Here is a 17,473-nt window from a genome sequence, read left to right as displayed (position 1 = left end):
GACCAAAAGTAAATCAGACAGCAAAATCAGCAGATCAAACAGGAAATGTTCCTTCAGAATAAAAGCGTGGAACCTTGACAGCTTCCTGTGTGTCCTCAGCCGCCTTGATGATGGAGGAGCTGAACCCGTACACCAAGATCAGCCCAGCGCTGGCGTCGGAGCGGCAGTCGGCCGGCGCCGTGCTGGGCATCGTCTTCCTGCTGCTGCTCATCATGGCCATGCTGGTTCTGGTGGTCTGGTTCCGGTACCGGTACCGGCAGCGGGAGAAAGGCCAGCAGGCGCCCAGCGTCAGCTACACCCCCGCCCTGCACATCGGCTCCACCGACTACTCGCTGTCAGGTACGACGGATCAGAACCGGGCTGGGGCTCACACACGGCCAGAACCAACCAGAACCAAATGACGTCCTGGTGATTTCTCTGGTGTTTAAAGGTTATTTTAAGGTTGTTTTCTGGTTGTTTTAAGGTTCATTTGTGATTATTGGCGATCAAACTTCCTGATCCAGATCATTTCTTGTATTCCTTCCTCGAATCTGTCCAGAACCAGGAGGTTCTGGAGAGGTTCTAATGGGTCCATTTTACTCAAGTACCACATGCTTTAATATGGACATGGACTTTTCATTCAAAATTAAATAAATACTACTGTTAATAAATAGTAAATATTTAATAAAATAAATAAATGTCCACATGAAATACAATACATTCAAAATATACATTTTAATGGGTAATTTACTTTACTACAGTTTATTTATTTATTTTGGGATTTATTGATCAAATCAAGATTTATTTATTTCATTTTATTTTGTTATTTTTTGTTTGTTTGTTTTTCCATCTTGCTGTATGCTGCCAGTCTGTTTGTTCTGCTGTTTTTGTAAAGTTACTTTAGCTTAACTTTTTTTTTAAACTCAGTTTTAATTTCAGGCTCTTATATTCGAATGAGGGGGCGGAGTCTTCTCTGTGGGCCGGGTCTTCTCTGTGGGGGCGGAGTCTGGTCATAGTAAATTAAATAGCACTTCAGCTCCCCAATTTAAAAAAGTATCTTTTTTTATATATTTCCCTTCATTTCATAGAGACATTTTTTATTTAATGGAATATTTATTAATTATGATTAATAACAGTATTTATTTAACTTTAAATGAAACTCCACACTTGTATCATTTTATATGATATATGAAAAATGCTTCTAGATCATAAACTGAGTGATAATTCTGTAAGTTTTCATGGGATTGTTTGGAGGTAAAACGCAGAGTGAGGTTGGATCAGGAGTGTGATTCAGGCTGACGTGCAGCAGCTGCAGATGTTTCGATGTTAATGTGCGGCGGCAGCAGGGCTGCAGTGTGCAGGCCTGCTCTCCTCTGCAGACTCGTCTCCCAGCAGCAGCTCCGCCGCCGGCTGCTTCTCCAACCCCAGCTACCACACGCTGGGGCCGTGCGGCTACGCCGCGCACTACGCCAAGCCGGACAAGAAGAGCGCCGCCCAGGTGGGTGGAAGACAAAACGCTCACCACACACAGATCAGAACAGACGTCTTTATGGAGCTAAATTAGGGCCATAAAGTTTGTTCAGAAGAAAAATAAATTGAAAATGAAAAAAGAAGTTTTGAAACTGAATAAAAAATTTGGAATTTAACAAATAAAACTTACATTTCCAAAGTACTTTTGAAATACTTTTTCTGTTTCACATTTTTCTTTCAGTTTCAAATATTTCTTTTCAGTTACATTTTTTTCTAGGTCAGCCTCTGCGTTTGCTAACGTGTCGTCGGTTTCCTTCCCAGATGAAACCGAAGAAGAGATTCAGGAACAGCGCTCCGGAGTGGGGCGCCTACTGCAACCTCACTGATCTGGGTCAGTTGGTTCTCCAGCCTATAGATCCGGACACAAACGATCCAGCAGCATAAACGTCTCTCCTCTCCGAAGCTTTATTTGACAGTCAAATTATTTTAGCTTCTTTCATTGAGTAAAAATATAAAGGAATCTGGAGAGAACAGGTTCTGAATAAAGTCAGAGGTTCCATCATTTATTTTGTTCCTTTTGGAAAAACGATTCCTTCAGTAACAGTTTTCCAGAGATGCTAACTATGAATATTAGTGAAGGTTAGTTCTGCTAAATCATCACTGTAATTAGAGGAAGCTAATGCTAATGCTAAAGCGCTAAATTCAACCATGTTGAAACCCAACATGTGTAACCAGGAGAGCGTGGAGAGGCTCTCAGAATGGACAACTCTATAACCAAATGTTGAATCCGGTCGGCCTTACCGTCTCTGGAGCGCCGCCCTCCTGGACGTCTTGGTCAATCTCCCCAGGACATTTATCTCTGGTTTTCTGCCACGTCTTTCCTCAGGAGTTTACTGCATCGACCGGCGCCTCAGTTACCACCTGGAGCCGCCCTGCAGAGGTACGGCGTGGCGGGCACCGACCTCCTGACCTCTGACCTCTGACCTGCGGCTCCTTGTGTTTAATAATCTCCTGCATGTCCTGGTGACCTGAATGCTGCTGATTCACACCTGGTTTCCTGAACTTAACTGTGTCTCCACAGGAGAAATCTTCCCTCTCTGTTTTATCTGCTCTTCTTCTTCATTCCTCCAGGAAAAAAACTTTTCCAGCACCGCCTTGTTTCCGCCATGTTTCCTCCATGTTTCCGCCGTGTTTCCTCCATGTTTCTTCCGTGTTTCCTCCATGTTTCCTCCATGTTTCTTCCGTGTTTCCTCCATGTTTCTTCCATGTTTCCTCCATGTTTCCTCCATGTTTCCGCCGTGTTTCCTCCATGTTTCTTCCGTGTTTCCTCCATGTTTCCTCCATGTTTCCTCCGTGTTTCCTCCATGTTTCCTCCAGGTTTCCTCCGTGTTTTTTCCATGTTTCCTCTGTGTTTCCTCCATGTTTCCTCCGTGTTTCCTCCGTGTTTTATTTTCTCAAATTATGAGAAATAAAAACTGAATCCAGGGTTTCCCCAGTGTATTCCAGGCCTGGCGGGCCGCCATGCTTTACAAGCCCCCCGCCAGGCTAAGCTTTGTGTTTTTTTGTTTTTATTAAAAAGAAAAAAAACCTATATACTGTATATATATACACTGCTCAAAAAAATAAAGGGAACACTCAAATAACACATCCTAGATCTGAATGAAAGAAATATTCTCATTGAATACTTTGTTCTGTACAAAGTTGAATGTGCTGACAACAAAATCACACAAAAATCATCAATGGAAATCAAATTTATTAACCAATGGAGGCCTGGATTTGGAGCCACACACAAAATTAAAGTGAAATAACACTACACGCTGATCCAACTTTAATGTAATGTCCTTAAAACAAGTCAAAATGAGGCTCAGTATTGTGTGTGGCCTCCACGTGCCTGTATGACCTCCCTACAACGCCTGGGCATGCTCCTGATGAGGTGGCAGATGGTCTCCTGATGGATCTCCTCCCAGACCTGGACTAAAGCATCCGCCAACTCCTGGACAGTCTGTGGTGCAACGTGACGTTTGTGGATGGAGCGAGACATGATGTCCCAGATGTGCTCAATCGGATTCAGGTCTGGGGAACGGGCTGGCCAGTCCATAGCTTCAATGTCTTCATCTTGCAGGAACTGCTGACACACTTCAGCCACATGAGGTCTAGCGTTGTCCTGCATTAGGAGGAACCCAGGGCCAACCGCACCAGCATATGGTCTCACAAGGGGTCTGAGGATCTCATCTCGGTACCTAATGGCAGTCAGGCTACCTCTGGTGAGCACATGGAGGACTGTGCGGCCCTCCAAAGAAATGCCACCCCACACCATTACTGACCCACTGCCAAACCGGTCATGCTTAAGGATGTTGCAGGCAGCAAACCACTCTCCACGGCGTCTCCAGACGCTGTCACGTCTGTCACATGTGCTCAGTGTGAACCTGCTTTCATCTGTGAAGAGCACAAGGCGCCAGTGGCGAATTTGCCAATCCTGGTGTTCTCTGGCAAATGCCAAGCGTCCTGCACGGTGTTGGGCTGTGAGCACAACCCCCATCTGTGGACGTCGGGCCCTCATACCATCCTCATGGAGTCGGTTTCTAACCGTTTGTGCAGACACATGCACATTTGTGGCCTGCTGGAGGTCATTTTGCAGGGCTCTGGCAGTGCTCCTCCTGTTCCTTCTTGCACAAAGGCGGAGGTAGCGGTCCTGCTGCTGGGTTGTTGCCCTCCTACGGCCTCCTCCACGTCTCCTGGTGTACTGGCCTGTCTCCTGGTAGCGCCTCCAGCCTCTGGACACTACGCTGACAGACACAGCAAACCTTCTTGCCACAGCTCGCATTGATGTGCCATCCTGGATGAGCTGCACTACCTGAGCCACTTGTGTGGGTTGTGGAGTCCGTCTCATGCTACCACGAGTGTGAAAGCACCACCAACATTCAAAACTGACCAAAACATCAGCCAGACAGCATAGGTACTGAGAAGTGGTCTGTGGTCCCAACTGCAGAACCACTCCTTTATTGAGTGTGTCTTGCTAATTGCCAATAATTTCCACCTGTTGTCTATTCCATTTGCACAACAGCAGGTGAAATTGATTGTCAATCAGTGTTGCTTCCTAAGTGGACAGTTTGATTTCACAGAAGTTTGATTTACTTGGAGTTATATTGTGTTGTTTAAGTGTTCCCTTTATTTTTTTGAGCAGTGTATATATATATATATATATATATATATATACATATATATAAAATATATACATTTCACTGTCAGACAGAATTATTCCTGAAAGAAAGATGGGTTTATAGTTTTTCATGTGTTTCAGGTGAACTTTTATATCAACCCCTTTGAGGACGAGGATCCATGTTTGTTTGTAGAATTGATCAATCGATCTTTAATCCTCTGCGTTTGCTCTGCTGGTGAACCGCAGATGTTCACATTGAGCCCAGAGTCACATTTAGAGGTTCGCGTTGAGGAGAATATTTCTTTGTGAACAAAATATATTATGTGTCGTGTGTTTACGTCTCAACATGCTGACTGTCTGCGGTGATAAAGTTTGAGTCCCGGTTAGCCGGTACGTTGTGGACCGGTTGGAGGAGCTTTGGCGCTCGTCTGGTGACTACAGCAGCAGCTGCTTTGTTTTTATTTTAGCTTATTTTTTGCGGTGACACAATGCATATGAAATGCTTTGTCTACTTAGAGTCGGGTAGAGTTGCTGGCGGAGATCAGAACAAGTCGTCCCATGAAGCTCATCAACCAAAGCAGCCTCTGTGGCGTTTATTAAAACTCAACAAGCACCAAATGAAAGATCTGCTAAAGCCACAGAAATGAAATCTCCTGTTTGTCCCTCTACATCCAGCAGCAGAGACGCTGTGCAGCAGGTTTAGCTCATCATGCAGGGCCACTCCAATGTTGAATGAGGCCTTGATTCAGGGGCCCCTGAATCAGGGGCCCCTCCTGCTGCTAAGATCATCAGCATTTCACTGTGGATGTAGTGAGATCTGGGAGAGGGGCCTGGTTTAACTGACCAGGGGTCAAATGTAATTGCAGTTTACTACAATTAAGATAAGATGACTAATAATAATTAAGATGCATAAATGAACAGCTAAAACTCAAATATTAAACTCAGAGCATCAGATTGTTGCTATGGTAACAAAAACAATCTAACTATAAAGATTGTTCTTTGAACTTTTACAAGTAAACTTGCCACCTCCTTAAAATCTTAAATTTAAATGTTAAACAATTTAAAATCTTTTAATTTGTCTCTGCTGAAACCATTAAATCAAGTTTAGCTGCACTGATATTCTCTAAGTTTGTTTCTGCCTTGGGCCGGCTCTACATGTGACCAGCATCACATGGTGTTTTTAGATCCACTAACTGATGACTTGATTTGGATTTAACAGATGTGCAAATAATTTATTGTAATTGTATTTTTTGATTTGTTGTTTTTAAGATTCTATAATTGTGGGTTTAAGTGTCGTAACAATAATTATCCAGTAATATTTTATTTTATATTTTTCTGTCAACTTATCATCTTTCAACCCAAACCTCGGCGCCACCCGGCGCCGGTTCTCCTGCTGAATCTGGTTATCAGTTTCACTTTCTGAACTTCAAACTTTTTCATCATATTTTAATTTTTTAAGCTGAATTTGTGGCTTCCGGGAGTTTTGTTTCTGTAATTTGCATTTTAAAGGTTTAAATGTTTAACCTAGAAGCTCCTCTGTGCCCCGCCCCCTTCCTGACGCCGTGTTTCTTCCTTCCTGTGTATTTTCCAGACTACATGAAGGGCTCTCTGTCCAGCACCTGCTCCCTGAACAGCGAGAATCCTTACGCCACCATCAACGACCAGCCGGCGCTCTGCAAGCACGCCGAGAGCAGCTACGTGGAGATGAAGTCGCCGGTGCATCGTGAGCACGCGACGCGCTGCTGCTCCGCCGCCATCAGCGGCGGCGTTTCGCCCGCCAGGAACGTCTACGACATCGGTACGGAGAAAGCAGCTCCGTCAGAATCGCCACGTTTGACTTTTGCATTAAATGCATCAGTGTTTATGGAATATTCAAAACCTGGAAAAATAAAATTCATAGTGTAAAATATGATTTTGATGAAATGAGTGAAAAACTCAACAGCTTCAAAGTTGAACAATTTCATCAAATTTTTTGTTGTGGCAGAAATTATCTTCAAAAGCACCCAGAAAAAAACGTCTGTAATATAAATAAAGCAATAATCCGACAGGGACGGATTAAAGGAGTGATGCTGCGGGCCGGCTCTCCCTCCTGCTCTCTGAAAGGAGGAAATCACCATAGCAACCAGTGACTCAGTTGTAGAAATTTAGCAATAAATTGATCACATAATAAATTAAAATAAGTCCAACAGATACAATGTTTCTGTATTTTTACCAAAAATTGGATGATAAAAGGTTTTTTTTTGTTTCTTTTTGTCTCAACTAAACATTTTTTAAGGGAAATTTTGTTTACAGACTTCATAATTCATTATATTTATTATTTCTGTTGTTTTGTTTATTTTGGATATTTAAAATGTCTTCCAGTGTTTAATGTTCATCAGAACTAAAAGTTGACATTTGAGAATGTGTTATTATTAGTTATTATTAATTAGACTTTAGTTTTATTTTACTGGAAAATGACCTCAAAACAACAATATTTTCATTTATCTCCATGATTTATCGTCCAGCAGCATTTGTTACGGTGTAAGGTCAAAGTTCAGCTAAACTAAGTAAAGCTGAATCAGTTTCTGTTTCTCCTCCGTCCATCAGAACCGACCGCCGGCGCCGCGCTGCTCCCCGGTTACCCTCAGAACCCGTATGACCTGCCCAGGAACAGCCACATCCCGAGCCACTACGACCTGCTGCCGGTCCGGCCCAGCCCGACCCGCAGCATCACCCCGCCGCTGCCTGGCAGCCCCACCAGCTCGCTGCTCTGAGCCCAGCGCCCTCACTGGGACGCTCCCAGTTCCACCAGTTTATTTCTTCGTCACTGTGTTTGAGCGTCGCAGCGTCTGAACTTGATGAACAGAACTTCCTGCAGAGGGAAGAAGTGACGGATCCGTCCAGAAGCGGGTCTGTTGTTCAAAGGAACTGAAGAACTGAAAGTTCCTGAACTGTTTCTCAGACAGGAAACTCGGCTCCTGACTATGAAACCTCTTTGGGAACATTTCTGCTATTTTTACACAGTTTCTTATTTCCTGCTGACATTCAGAGATCCAGCAGGAATCAAAGTTTCTCTTTTCTATGTTCTACATATATCTGTTCTAGATATGGACTTCTGGATATTGTTGTGCTTTTCCCTTATTGTGTTGAGCTTCATTCTCCTGCATGCCAAAGAAAGATAGAAAAATATTCAGAAAAGACCGATAGTTTTTTTTTACTGATGTTTTGGTTAATAATCGCCATGTGACTCAGCGTAGAAACACCTCCGACCTGAAGGAGGCGCTGCAGAGAAAACCCCTCCAGTTTCTCTCCTTCAGAAGTTGGAAAAATCGTAGCGAAGAGTAGTTTCCAGAAAACTCTTCGCTCTCTTTTCAGACTGATGAAACCGGTCCCGCTCCGGCCCTCTAGCGCCACCGTCAGGTTTCAGCCACACACTGGATCTGATCTACAGTTAACGCCGTTAGATCAGAATTCTGCAGAATTTGCTGAGATCCCAACCAAAAGTTCCAGGTCTGTATCATGGAGGACTTCAGGTCAAAGGTCAAGGTTCAAACCGGAAACATGGAAAGTTCCTTCAGGTCAGGAGGGAAAATCAGGTGGAACAGAAACGCTTGTAAAGTTAGACAAAGATGAACAGAAATAATTTGGATGATTCAGCCTGACAGCAAAAAATATTACAGGCTAAATAACCCAAATTATTGCAGTTAACTTTTGACTGAGCGGATCCGGTCGCTGATCCGGTCGCTGATCCGGTCGGATGGAGGAGTTGACGCTCCGTCTGGACTCACTTCTGACCGTGAGTTAAGAGACGAGAAAATGAAATCCTGAATCCACCTGACCTGAGTTTTTCCACATGAACTTTGTCCCTGTCACATCCTGGACAAACGCAAAACCATTTTTCTTGTTTCACTTTCATGGCTGTGAAGGCAGCAGCTGTTAGCTCAAGGTGTTTTGGGTTTTTGAGGTAAAATCTCCAGAGTTCTCCCTGTGAACATTTTCTTTTTACTGTGTATTTAACAGGGTAAACATTTCCTCATGCATAGAAAACGTGCATACAGGTTTCCATACTTACAACTTGTGTCTTTCCCGTTGATTTTTATCAAAACTTTAGCTAAAATCTTATGAATCTTCTAAAACCTCCACTACAACACCTTCTGCAGACATGCAGTGAGGAAACCTTTGACCCTGCAGATCAGCCTGAAATCAGACTGGTTTGTTAAAACGCTTCATGTCTAAGCAGTGAACAGATTGGATCTTTTTACTGACGAATGTTTTCCAAACCTTCGTGATCGATTTTTATCTCTAGCTAGCTCAGCAGTCAGTCAGTTGATTGTAACATCTGTAAACAAAAGACCAAAAAACGTAATTGAGCGCAAAAAGAAGGAACCCGAGGACTCGGCCTTGAGGCATCCCAAAACTAATCATCAGTTTATCTGTGGAAAGGTGCAGAAGTTTACGTCTTAATTTCAGCCGCGGCAATAACAGAACATGACAATCAGATGTAAAACTGCTAATTTTGTGTTTTGATTCCTTTTTTAGAATAATTTCCTGTTCTTGTTCATCTCTGACAGAGAAATGTTTGAATAGATGTACCAACTGCTTTCTTTTCCCCACTTCCTGACCTGAATAAAGTCAGCCTGACTCAGGGGGGCGTGTCGTCATCATCAGTTATGTTCAACAACCCTAACTTCTGCTTCTGAGCTTTTGCTACGACCTGTTAGCAAAAACACGTCGGACATGTTGACTGATGTGTTTCTCTTGCAATTACATCTTTATTTAAAAAATCGTGAAATGGAACAAACATGTCGCACATCATGTCCGAAAGTCTGCAGTAGCTCTGTGGGTCTTAGAGAATAGACTTTAGGTGAGAGGAGCTGAATCGTTGTGGATATAAAGCCGTTTCCATGGTAACGGTTTGCATTCCTACTCACTGCATGACTTCATGGCGGAGTTATGATGCCATGACGTCACAGCTTCCAGCTAAAACACAAAAAAAATCTGTGAATTTGAATGTAAAATTTGGATTTACAATGTTAAAAGTACATTTTAAAATATGCAACCGTCATAATGCCTGACCTGTTACCGATCTGCCTGTTAGCTCGTTAGCCACTAGCCGAGTTCAAAAACTGTTCTGAGACTCCATGATGCAAAAACTACTGAATAGTTTTTGCAAACACTGACAGAGAGTGAATAAATAATTGAGTTGATCAGCAGGTTTATGACTGGTGCGCTTTATTAAGATAAACTGATAACTTATATAGACACAATTGTACAATTCATTGGTCTGTACAAAACATAAAACCATTCGAGTCGAGCCCACGCTTCGCCGTCACACTTGGCTGAAATGACATCATTTCATTCTGGTGTTTTCACTGAAATTACAGTCAGTTACAGGATTCAATATAGTAAAAAAAAAAAGAGTCAACACAGGTTTTTAAAAAACAACAACAACAACAACAGAACCAATGTGAAACACGATCAGGACCAGAACTCAGAGAAAAGGAATCAGTTTGTCCAGAGCTGCCCTCTACCAAACACACACACACTCCTGGGTTCAAACTGCAAGCACAACACACACTCAGGGTTTGAGCTAGACCAGACCGGACCGGACCGGACCGGACCGACCCCGTCAGCGCATCACGCTGCCCACCAGAACCTTCTTCCAGAAGGAGGAATGAGAATGTCGGCTATGTAAGGCGAACGACAGAAAGCCATGCATTGTGTCGAATCAGAGGCAGCTCGGTGTAACGTAGGCGTCATGTGACCGGGCGGGGCCATGAGGCGGGGGCGGGGCCATGAGGCGGGGGCGGGGCCATGAGGCCGGGGGCCCAGCTGCATGGATCCGCTCGCCTCATGAGGTTCTAGTTCTGAATGTGCAGAAAATCAAACTTCAGCTAGAAGAGCGTGTTGTTAGGAATCAGTGATCGCCCGGCTCCTCTCTCTCCTGCTGCCATGGATTCTGGGAAAACGCCACGCAGAGTTAGCTGCACAGGAATGTCATCCGGGAAAAAGATTAGCGTTTCAGTCCTTCAATTCTCCAGAAGCGCTCGGCTCTGCATAGTCGGAAAAACGTGACGGATTAATTCTAGTGATCCAGGTGGAGCCTGGCGATGCGGCGCGATGTGGCGTTCCCGATTGGACCGCGCGGCGCCGCCTCCACAGTACATTGCACTAAAGAGGAGGAAGGGGGCGGGGCTTAAAAGCTGAGATACGATGTGCTTTACGGTGATTACATGAAGGAAGGAGACGAGAAAAAGAATCACATTCATATTTTAAGACATTTCAGTGACATGTCAGCGCATCTACAGTAATGAAATCTAACGTGATATGAAATGCGCCTGCCGTCCTGCAGAAGCCTACAGGGGGAGGGGGGCCCCACACTATGTACTGGTGGGGTCAGGGGGTCAGGGTGGGGTCAGGGAGAGTTCAGGTCGCAGGATTAAATCTGCGTCTCGATCAGGCAGTCTGTTTGGGACGGTGGGGGTCAGGGGTCACAGGGTCAAAGGGTGGGGCAGCAGCGGGTCCACGGCCGGGCTAGATGTTCTGACAGCACTGCATCTTTGGTTTGTTCTCAGTGGGCTGCACCTGGATGTTGACCACGTTGTTGCTAGGCGACATGTCGCTCTCCTGGCGCTCCGACATTTGCTTCTGGGAGACGATCCGGTAGATCTCTGCAGGGGCGAGGAAACGGATCACTAAACGACACTTTAACATTTACTTCTGCTCATCCTGACGACGACCAATAAACAGACCTTGGTCGTCATGGAGACGACTGCTGACCAAAGAGTAGCTAAACACACAAAACCAGAACTAAACTTTAGCTCAGTGGTCCAAACAATTAATCGACTTATGACTTGATTAATTGTTTATTCGATTAAAATTTGTTAGATTAACTGATAACGTCAGCCTATGTTGTAGTTTGGCCTCCATCCAGCAGGGGGCACTGCTGGTAATCCTGAAGCAGAGCCAGTTGATACAGAAACAAACATGGTGGAGCCATAACAGAAGCATAAAGAAAAATGGTCCAAACAAAGGCCGGTGTGGGATGATAAATCCACTTTATGCAGTTCTTTTTAGAAATATGAATATGTTAACTTATTACCACTTCGCTATCCTATGAAGGTGAGGATTTGACAACAGAAAAACGAAGAAAGCAGAAAAATAGAAAGAGAAAAAAATCATGAAGTCAATAATTAAAGTTTATTTTGAGGACTGTCAAGTTTTCAAAGCTTTAACATTAATTAAATATCAACCAAACGGTACTGATGTATGAATATCTGTTCATTATTTCACTAATTTTATTCTGATCTTTTTTCAGCAACCTAATACATTCCCAGTTTGCTATATTTAACAAATATATTCAAGCTTATTAATGTGAAAAATATATGAATTTAGTTTATTCAGTCAGTATTTAATACAGCTGACAAAATATTGTAAAAATGTAATTACTTTTTTTATAAAATTCATCATATTGTGAAAAAATTAACCATTATGTTATGGAAAGACGATCGCCCTTCTTGATGCAAAGAGAAAACTGGGTTTTAATAAAATCAATGAGATCAATCGCCTTTAGAGAAACTCAATCAATAACTGATTGTTTGGGTTGATTCTATAACTTCCTGTCATATTTAATAGGATGTGTGTTATTGCCTCAGTCTCATCCTGAAGCTGTAAATCCAGACGGTCAGCTGACCCACATTCCTCTGGAAGTTAAACATCTGCAGGTTTAACGTCAGAACGTCCAATCAGACGCTGCGATGCTGCCAGCTGGACCAATCAGACGCTCTGCCTCTCCCTGCTGTTATATGGCTGAGCCGACCTTCAGAGATAAGCTAGCTGCTCCGCGCTAGTAGCAGCCAACAGCCTCATAAAGCTCCAATAAGGACAGCGGGGGACGGGTTCTGCTGACAGGGACAAAGACGGCCCATAACGTCAGAGCTCACCTGTCAGGATGGTCTGGAAGGCCGTCTCCACGTTGGTGGAGTCCAGCGCCGACGTCTCCAGAAAGGACAAACCGTTTTTCTCTGTGGAGGAAAGTGAAAGAGACGTCTGAGAGACATGTGACCAGCGGGACGGGTCGTCCCCGTTCCCATCCTGAGGCTGAATCTGGACTGACCGGCGAAGGCGCGGGCCTCGTCGGTGGGCACGGCGCGCAGGTGGCGCAGGTCGCTCTTGTTGCCCACCAGCATGATGACAATGTTGCTGTCGGCGTGATCCCGCAGCTCCTTCAGCCAGCGCTCCACGTTCTCGTAGGTCAGGTGCTTGGCGATGTCGTAGACCAGCAGCGCCCCCACCGCGCCGCGGTAATACCTGCAGCATCACAACGAAGACCACAAACAATCACCATCACCATCATCATCATCACCACCACACAGTCAGACTGTTACTGGAAAAATCTCTCAACTGTGGATGCAAACATAAACATGTCGCACGTTTTTCATATTTCCCACCAGTCACTTGGCCTGATGCTTTTGAGCTTTTTAAAGGGATAATTGAAATAAATTGTTCCTCATTATGTGTTTGGTCTCTTTGATCATCCTATTAATGCAACTTTAAAGTGATAATATGGAGCAAAATCAGAAACTGAGTTTCACGGCAGTCAACAGGAAGGAGCTGAAGATGTGAGACAAAAAGACAGTTTTTGGTTAGCGTTAGCTCCTGCTAAATTTTTTATATGCTTAGTGGTTCAGCATTAGCTTACACTCATTTTTATACGTGTAGTGATAGCTTCTGCTAATTTCCTAATGTGTTTAGCACTAGCTTCTGCTATTTTTTATGTTATTAGCGTTAGCTTCTGCCAAGTTTGTAATGTGTTTTGCATTAGCATCTACCATTTTTAAAGAGATTAGCGGTTTAGGGTTAGTTTCTGCTCATTTTTTGCTTAGCGGTTAGCCAGTAGCTTCTGTTAATTTCTTATGTGTTTAACATTAGCTTTGGCTAATTTATTATGTTTAGCATTAGCAGAACTTAGATTCTTGTTCAGTGAATTAGCTGTGAACTTAGCGGTTAGCTGTGATTAATAACTAGTGCAAACATGTATTCTCCATTAATTTTCCATGACAACAGTGGTGGCCATCTTGAAAAATAAAAACATGGTAATATGTAATTACAACTGCTACTATGTATGATGTCACAGTCACACCAAAAGTATTGATCTGAGACAAATACTGGAAAAATTTGTGCAAAACTAAATTTTCCTTTACGATCATCTGAGTCAAGTTGAGTTCTTGGATCTGCATGTGAAAGATTTACTGAACTAGAACTTTCCTCCATGAACATGAAGTTGTTATTAATAAAAGCGTAAAGCCTTTCTGAACAGCTAAAGCAGCTCCCAGCATGCCTCGCTGGACTCACGCTGACGTGATGGCCCGGTAGCGCTCCTGGCCCGCCGTGTCCCAGATCTGGGCCTTCACCGTCTTGCCGTCCACCTGGATGCTGCGCGTGGCGAACTCCACGCCGATGGTGCTCTTACTCTCCAGGTTGAACTCGTTCCGGGTGAAGCGGGACAGCAGGTTGCTCTTCCCGACACCCGAGTCCCCGATGAGAACCACTGAGGCGCAGAGAGCAGAGTTACAGGCCGGCCCGCTTCCTGTTCTGTTTGAGAGCTGCTCAAGTGCTCCTCTGGTCTAAAGGGTGTGAAATTTTATTTTCCCTGAAAATAACTTAAATTATCCAAACAGTTGAAACTATAGAAGCCCATTTCTATCATTAAGAAAACTCTCAACCGGAAGTCGTAATTACAAGAATAAAACTCATAATAAGAGCATCAGTTTTAATAATTATGACCTTAAAAATCCAATTCTGACTTTAATTCTTGTAATTATGACTAAAACACAGAATATTTCCGTCTTCCATAATTTTGACTTTTAAAGTAGCTATAACTTTAAAACTTGTAATTAAGACTTAAAAACTGATAAATATGAGTTCAAATCTTCTAATTATGACTTTTATTCTTGTAATTATGACCCAGCTCATAATTTCTTCCCAGAGGACAGACTGGTTACAGACTGGTCTGCAGAGGACGGAGGCCCAGCCCACAAACATCCCTCTGGTGTCTCTGAATTTCCAACATTGTGAAATTAAAAGCCAACAAACATCCAAACTTTCCTCTGTGATTTTATGACTGAACGATGATTCTGAGATTATGATCCATTTATGGTTAAAATTTTATGTTTTCAGTTTATTTCAATGCGTTCACGATTAACAATGTTTACATTTGATTCTATGAAGGCGTTGCATCTTTTCCAACAAACTGACTGGAGATTTAGTTTAATTTCACTTTTTGAAATTACTATGCTACAATAAAACCAGCTGAAAATGTGGCTGCATAAAAAAACTAAACTTTCACAACTTTCTGCTTTGAGCCTCTCACCAAAAGTAAACAGCACAGCAGTATTTTGTTATAAGAAATCACTTAACAATAAACTAACAAAACTTAAACCACCAACAGAGTTTCCTGAGTTTCAGGTTTTCTTGTCTTGCAAAAAGAAGATCTCCAAATGCAGCTTTGTGGCCGTTTCCATGGAAATACAAAACAAATCAACATCTAGCTGAAACATGAAACAAAAAACAAAACTAAAATACAATAATCAGCTGATAGCAATTAACCGATCAAACGTTTTAATCCCCTCATCTCACTCTGGTTATATAATTCATTTTATTTCTAGTATTCGTTTATTTTCTGTGCTGCTGCCTGAAAACTTGCAGTATGTGCAGCTCTGGACCGATTTCACATTCTGTTCCACACAACCTCAAACTTCCAGGTGTTTTGGGGATTTTATGTGACAAACCAACAGAAAGTAGAGCAAATTTGAAATTGATACTGAAACTGTTATCTGAAAAGTGTGGTGTGCATTTATATTCAGCTCTGCAGAACCTCATCTGTGGTTTCTATCCACCAGCGCTGAATGAATGCACACAAAAACATCTCCAGCTCACTCAGCCTGCTTGGAGAACAGCAGTTCATAAGTCTCTCCAATGATTCTTAGTTTGATTTAGGTCTGTACTTTGACTAGGTCACTCCATATCATCTCTGGCTGAAAGTTCAGAGTGTTTGTCCTGCTGGGAGGTGAATCTCCATCCCAGTCTCAGGTTTCAGCTGCCTCTATTTTCAGTGAGGAACAACATTCACATGCATGCCACACTTTTCAGATTTTTACTTGTGAAAAGAAAAACAAATCCCATAAAATCGGATTGTAACAAAACGGGTCAAGTTTAAAGGGTGTGAATACTTTTGCTATGTCCTGTAAATAAATAAACACATTAATGTTAATGTTAGCAGCAGTTAATAGTCTTTTTAAATTAAACTCAGTTGGACCCTCCCAGAACCTTTCCCACCCACCGACCCGTTCCGGGCCCAGGCTCTCCTCTCAGCTCCGATTCTGGTCCCGGGCCCAGTTAAAAGACCCGCCGGATGCCCGGTCCGGACCTCGGCAGGATGATAACGGCTCAAGGTGTGTCCCACAGCCAGCCGGCTAGCCCGAGCTAACCGCTAACACGAACCCAGAACCGCCGGGTCAGAAAAGAACGGCTTTGTTGTGTCCGGATCACACCGAAGCCGTTTGGGCTAACAGCCACTGATTACCCGTTCTGACCCGGTCCAGAGAGCCCGCTGGGGGTCGGAGAGTCAAACGGAACACAAAAGAAAAGGCTGGTTCCGTTAGCTGCCAGTTAGCCTGGGAGATAACAGCGACGGGAACACGACCTACCTTTGAACAGATAGTCGTACTCATCGTCTCTGGTGCCCATCGTGTCAAAAAGAACAGGTTAGTCCGATATTTGATTTATTAAAAACTAAAAATCAGAAATCTTTCTGACTCTCCAACGGGAATCTGTTTGGAATCTGGACGTCCCTCCTGTCTTCTTCTTCCCTAGAATCCAGGCGGGTGAACACTCGGGCCCCCTGGTGGTCAGGAGAGGAATCTGCATGTGCGGTGGCAGCGTCCAGAACCACTAATTCTGCTGCCAACATCTGACAAAACGTAAAGATAACTTTACTTTAGGAGAATACTAAGTCAGCTGCTTTACTTTGTAACAAAAAACACCTTTCTACGAAATAATGAAAGTTAAATGCAAATATTTAACATTCATTAACATGCGTAATTTTTTAAATAAAATTTATTGTGAAGATGAGGGAAATAGAACATAACAGAAATTCTTGGAATTTGATTCTCTGATAGTTAAATGCCCATACAGGAAAACTTAACAAGCAATCATCAAATAGAAATAAATATATAGACAAAGACAGAATATTTGAAAAATACAAAATAAATCGATGAAACAAAGATTGAACCAGCAACCTTCCCACTGAAGGATGACATTTAATCCATTAATTTATGTAATCTGCTTCACTAAATCTGGTTTTATGACAAAAAACATCCAGGTTAACTCTAAGTTACTGATTCCCATTTTCCCAACATTTACAAATAAATCTGATCGTTGCTAATAGTTGTTCTTTATGATTTATCATAACTGCAACTGGATTCTCTTTACATTCAGTTTAATGTTCATATAGATCATCAACTAAAACCTTTATTTTTTCCTCTGTGACTTAGAATGGAATGGAATGGTGAGAACAGCACAAGGCATTGTGGGATGCCCCCTCCCAGACCTGGACTCCATTTACACAGACCGGGTCAAGAAGAGAGCTGGATCCATAGCCATGGATTCCAGCCACCCGGGCCACAGACTGTTTGTACCGCTGCCATCAGGCAAGCGGTACAGGAATATACGGACTACAACAAACAGACTGAGAAACAGTTTCTTCCCCACAGCCGTCAGAGCCATTACTCCCTGCCGCCCCCCCCTCCCACACATATCATAACCTCGCAGTCACACATACATATCCCCCCCCCCCACACAGCCATATTGTTCTGCACTTTGCAC

General features: G+C 43.2%; 2 protein-coding genes across 4 annotated transcripts in view; one reads left to right on the top strand and one right to left on the bottom strand.

Annotated features, from left to right (window-relative positions):
• LOC116719203 (multiple epidermal growth factor-like domains protein 11) overlaps nucleotides 1–10,033 on the top strand; it is a 99,276-nt gene extending 89,243 nt beyond the window's left edge. Inside the window, exons 20-25 of one of the 3 annotated variants that reach the window (XM_032561659.1) lie at nucleotides 100–339; nucleotides 1,326–1,477; nucleotides 1,771–1,840; nucleotides 2,336–2,389; nucleotides 6,201–6,407; nucleotides 7,196–10,033. In XM_032561659.1, the coding sequence (XP_032417550.1) occupies nucleotides 100–339; nucleotides 1,326–1,477; nucleotides 1,771–1,840; nucleotides 2,336–2,389; nucleotides 6,201–6,407; nucleotides 7,196–7,362 (890 nt within the window). In that variant the 3' untranslated portion in view covers nucleotides 7,363–10,033. The remainder of the gene's footprint in view (nucleotides 1–99; nucleotides 340–1,325; nucleotides 1,478–1,770; nucleotides 1,841–2,335; nucleotides 2,390–6,200; nucleotides 6,408–7,195) is intronic. The other 2 variants (XM_032561660.1, XM_032561661.1) reach the window with 2 other exon arrangements.
• On the bottom strand, nucleotides 9,804–16,469 carry rab11a (RAB11a, member RAS oncogene family). Its single transcript, XM_032561708.1, has 5 exons — nucleotides 16,297–16,469; nucleotides 13,943–14,138; nucleotides 12,705–12,898; nucleotides 12,532–12,612; nucleotides 9,804–11,259 (listed from the first exon to the last, which is right to left on the bottom strand). The coding sequence occupies exons 1-5, from the start codon at nucleotides 16,334–16,336 to the stop codon at nucleotides 11,123–11,125; spliced, it is 648 nt and encodes a 215-aa protein (XP_032417599.1). The 5' UTR covers nucleotides 16,337–16,469; the 3' UTR covers nucleotides 9,804–11,122.
• Between the last annotated feature and the right edge of the window lie 1,004 nt (nucleotides 16,470–17,473).

The sequence above is a fragment of the Xiphophorus hellerii genome, chromosome 4 (genome assembly GCF_003331165.1).
Source record: "Xiphophorus hellerii strain 12219 chromosome 4, Xiphophorus_hellerii-4.1, whole genome shotgun sequence".
Taxonomy (NCBI): Eukaryota; Metazoa; Chordata; class Actinopteri; order Cyprinodontiformes; family Poeciliidae; genus Xiphophorus; species Xiphophorus hellerii.
The sequence above is the reverse complement of the archived record's forward strand: the minus strand, read 5'-3'. Positions and strand labels throughout refer to the sequence as shown.

Excerpts from the sequence above, each read along its gene's own strand:
- rab11a (XM_032561708.1), bottom strand. The coding sequence starts at position 16,336 with ATGGGCACCAGAGACGATGAGTACGACTATCTGTTCAAAG. Across the intron at positions 14,139-16,296 it reads GTACGACTATCTGTTCAAAG|TGGTTCTCATCGGGGACTCG; the intron begins GTAGGTCGTGTT and ends TCTGCGCCTCAG. Across the intron at positions 12,899-13,942 it reads TACCGGGCCATCACGTCAGC|GTATTACCGCGGCGCGGTGG; the intron begins GTGAGTCCAGCG and ends GTGATGCTGCAG.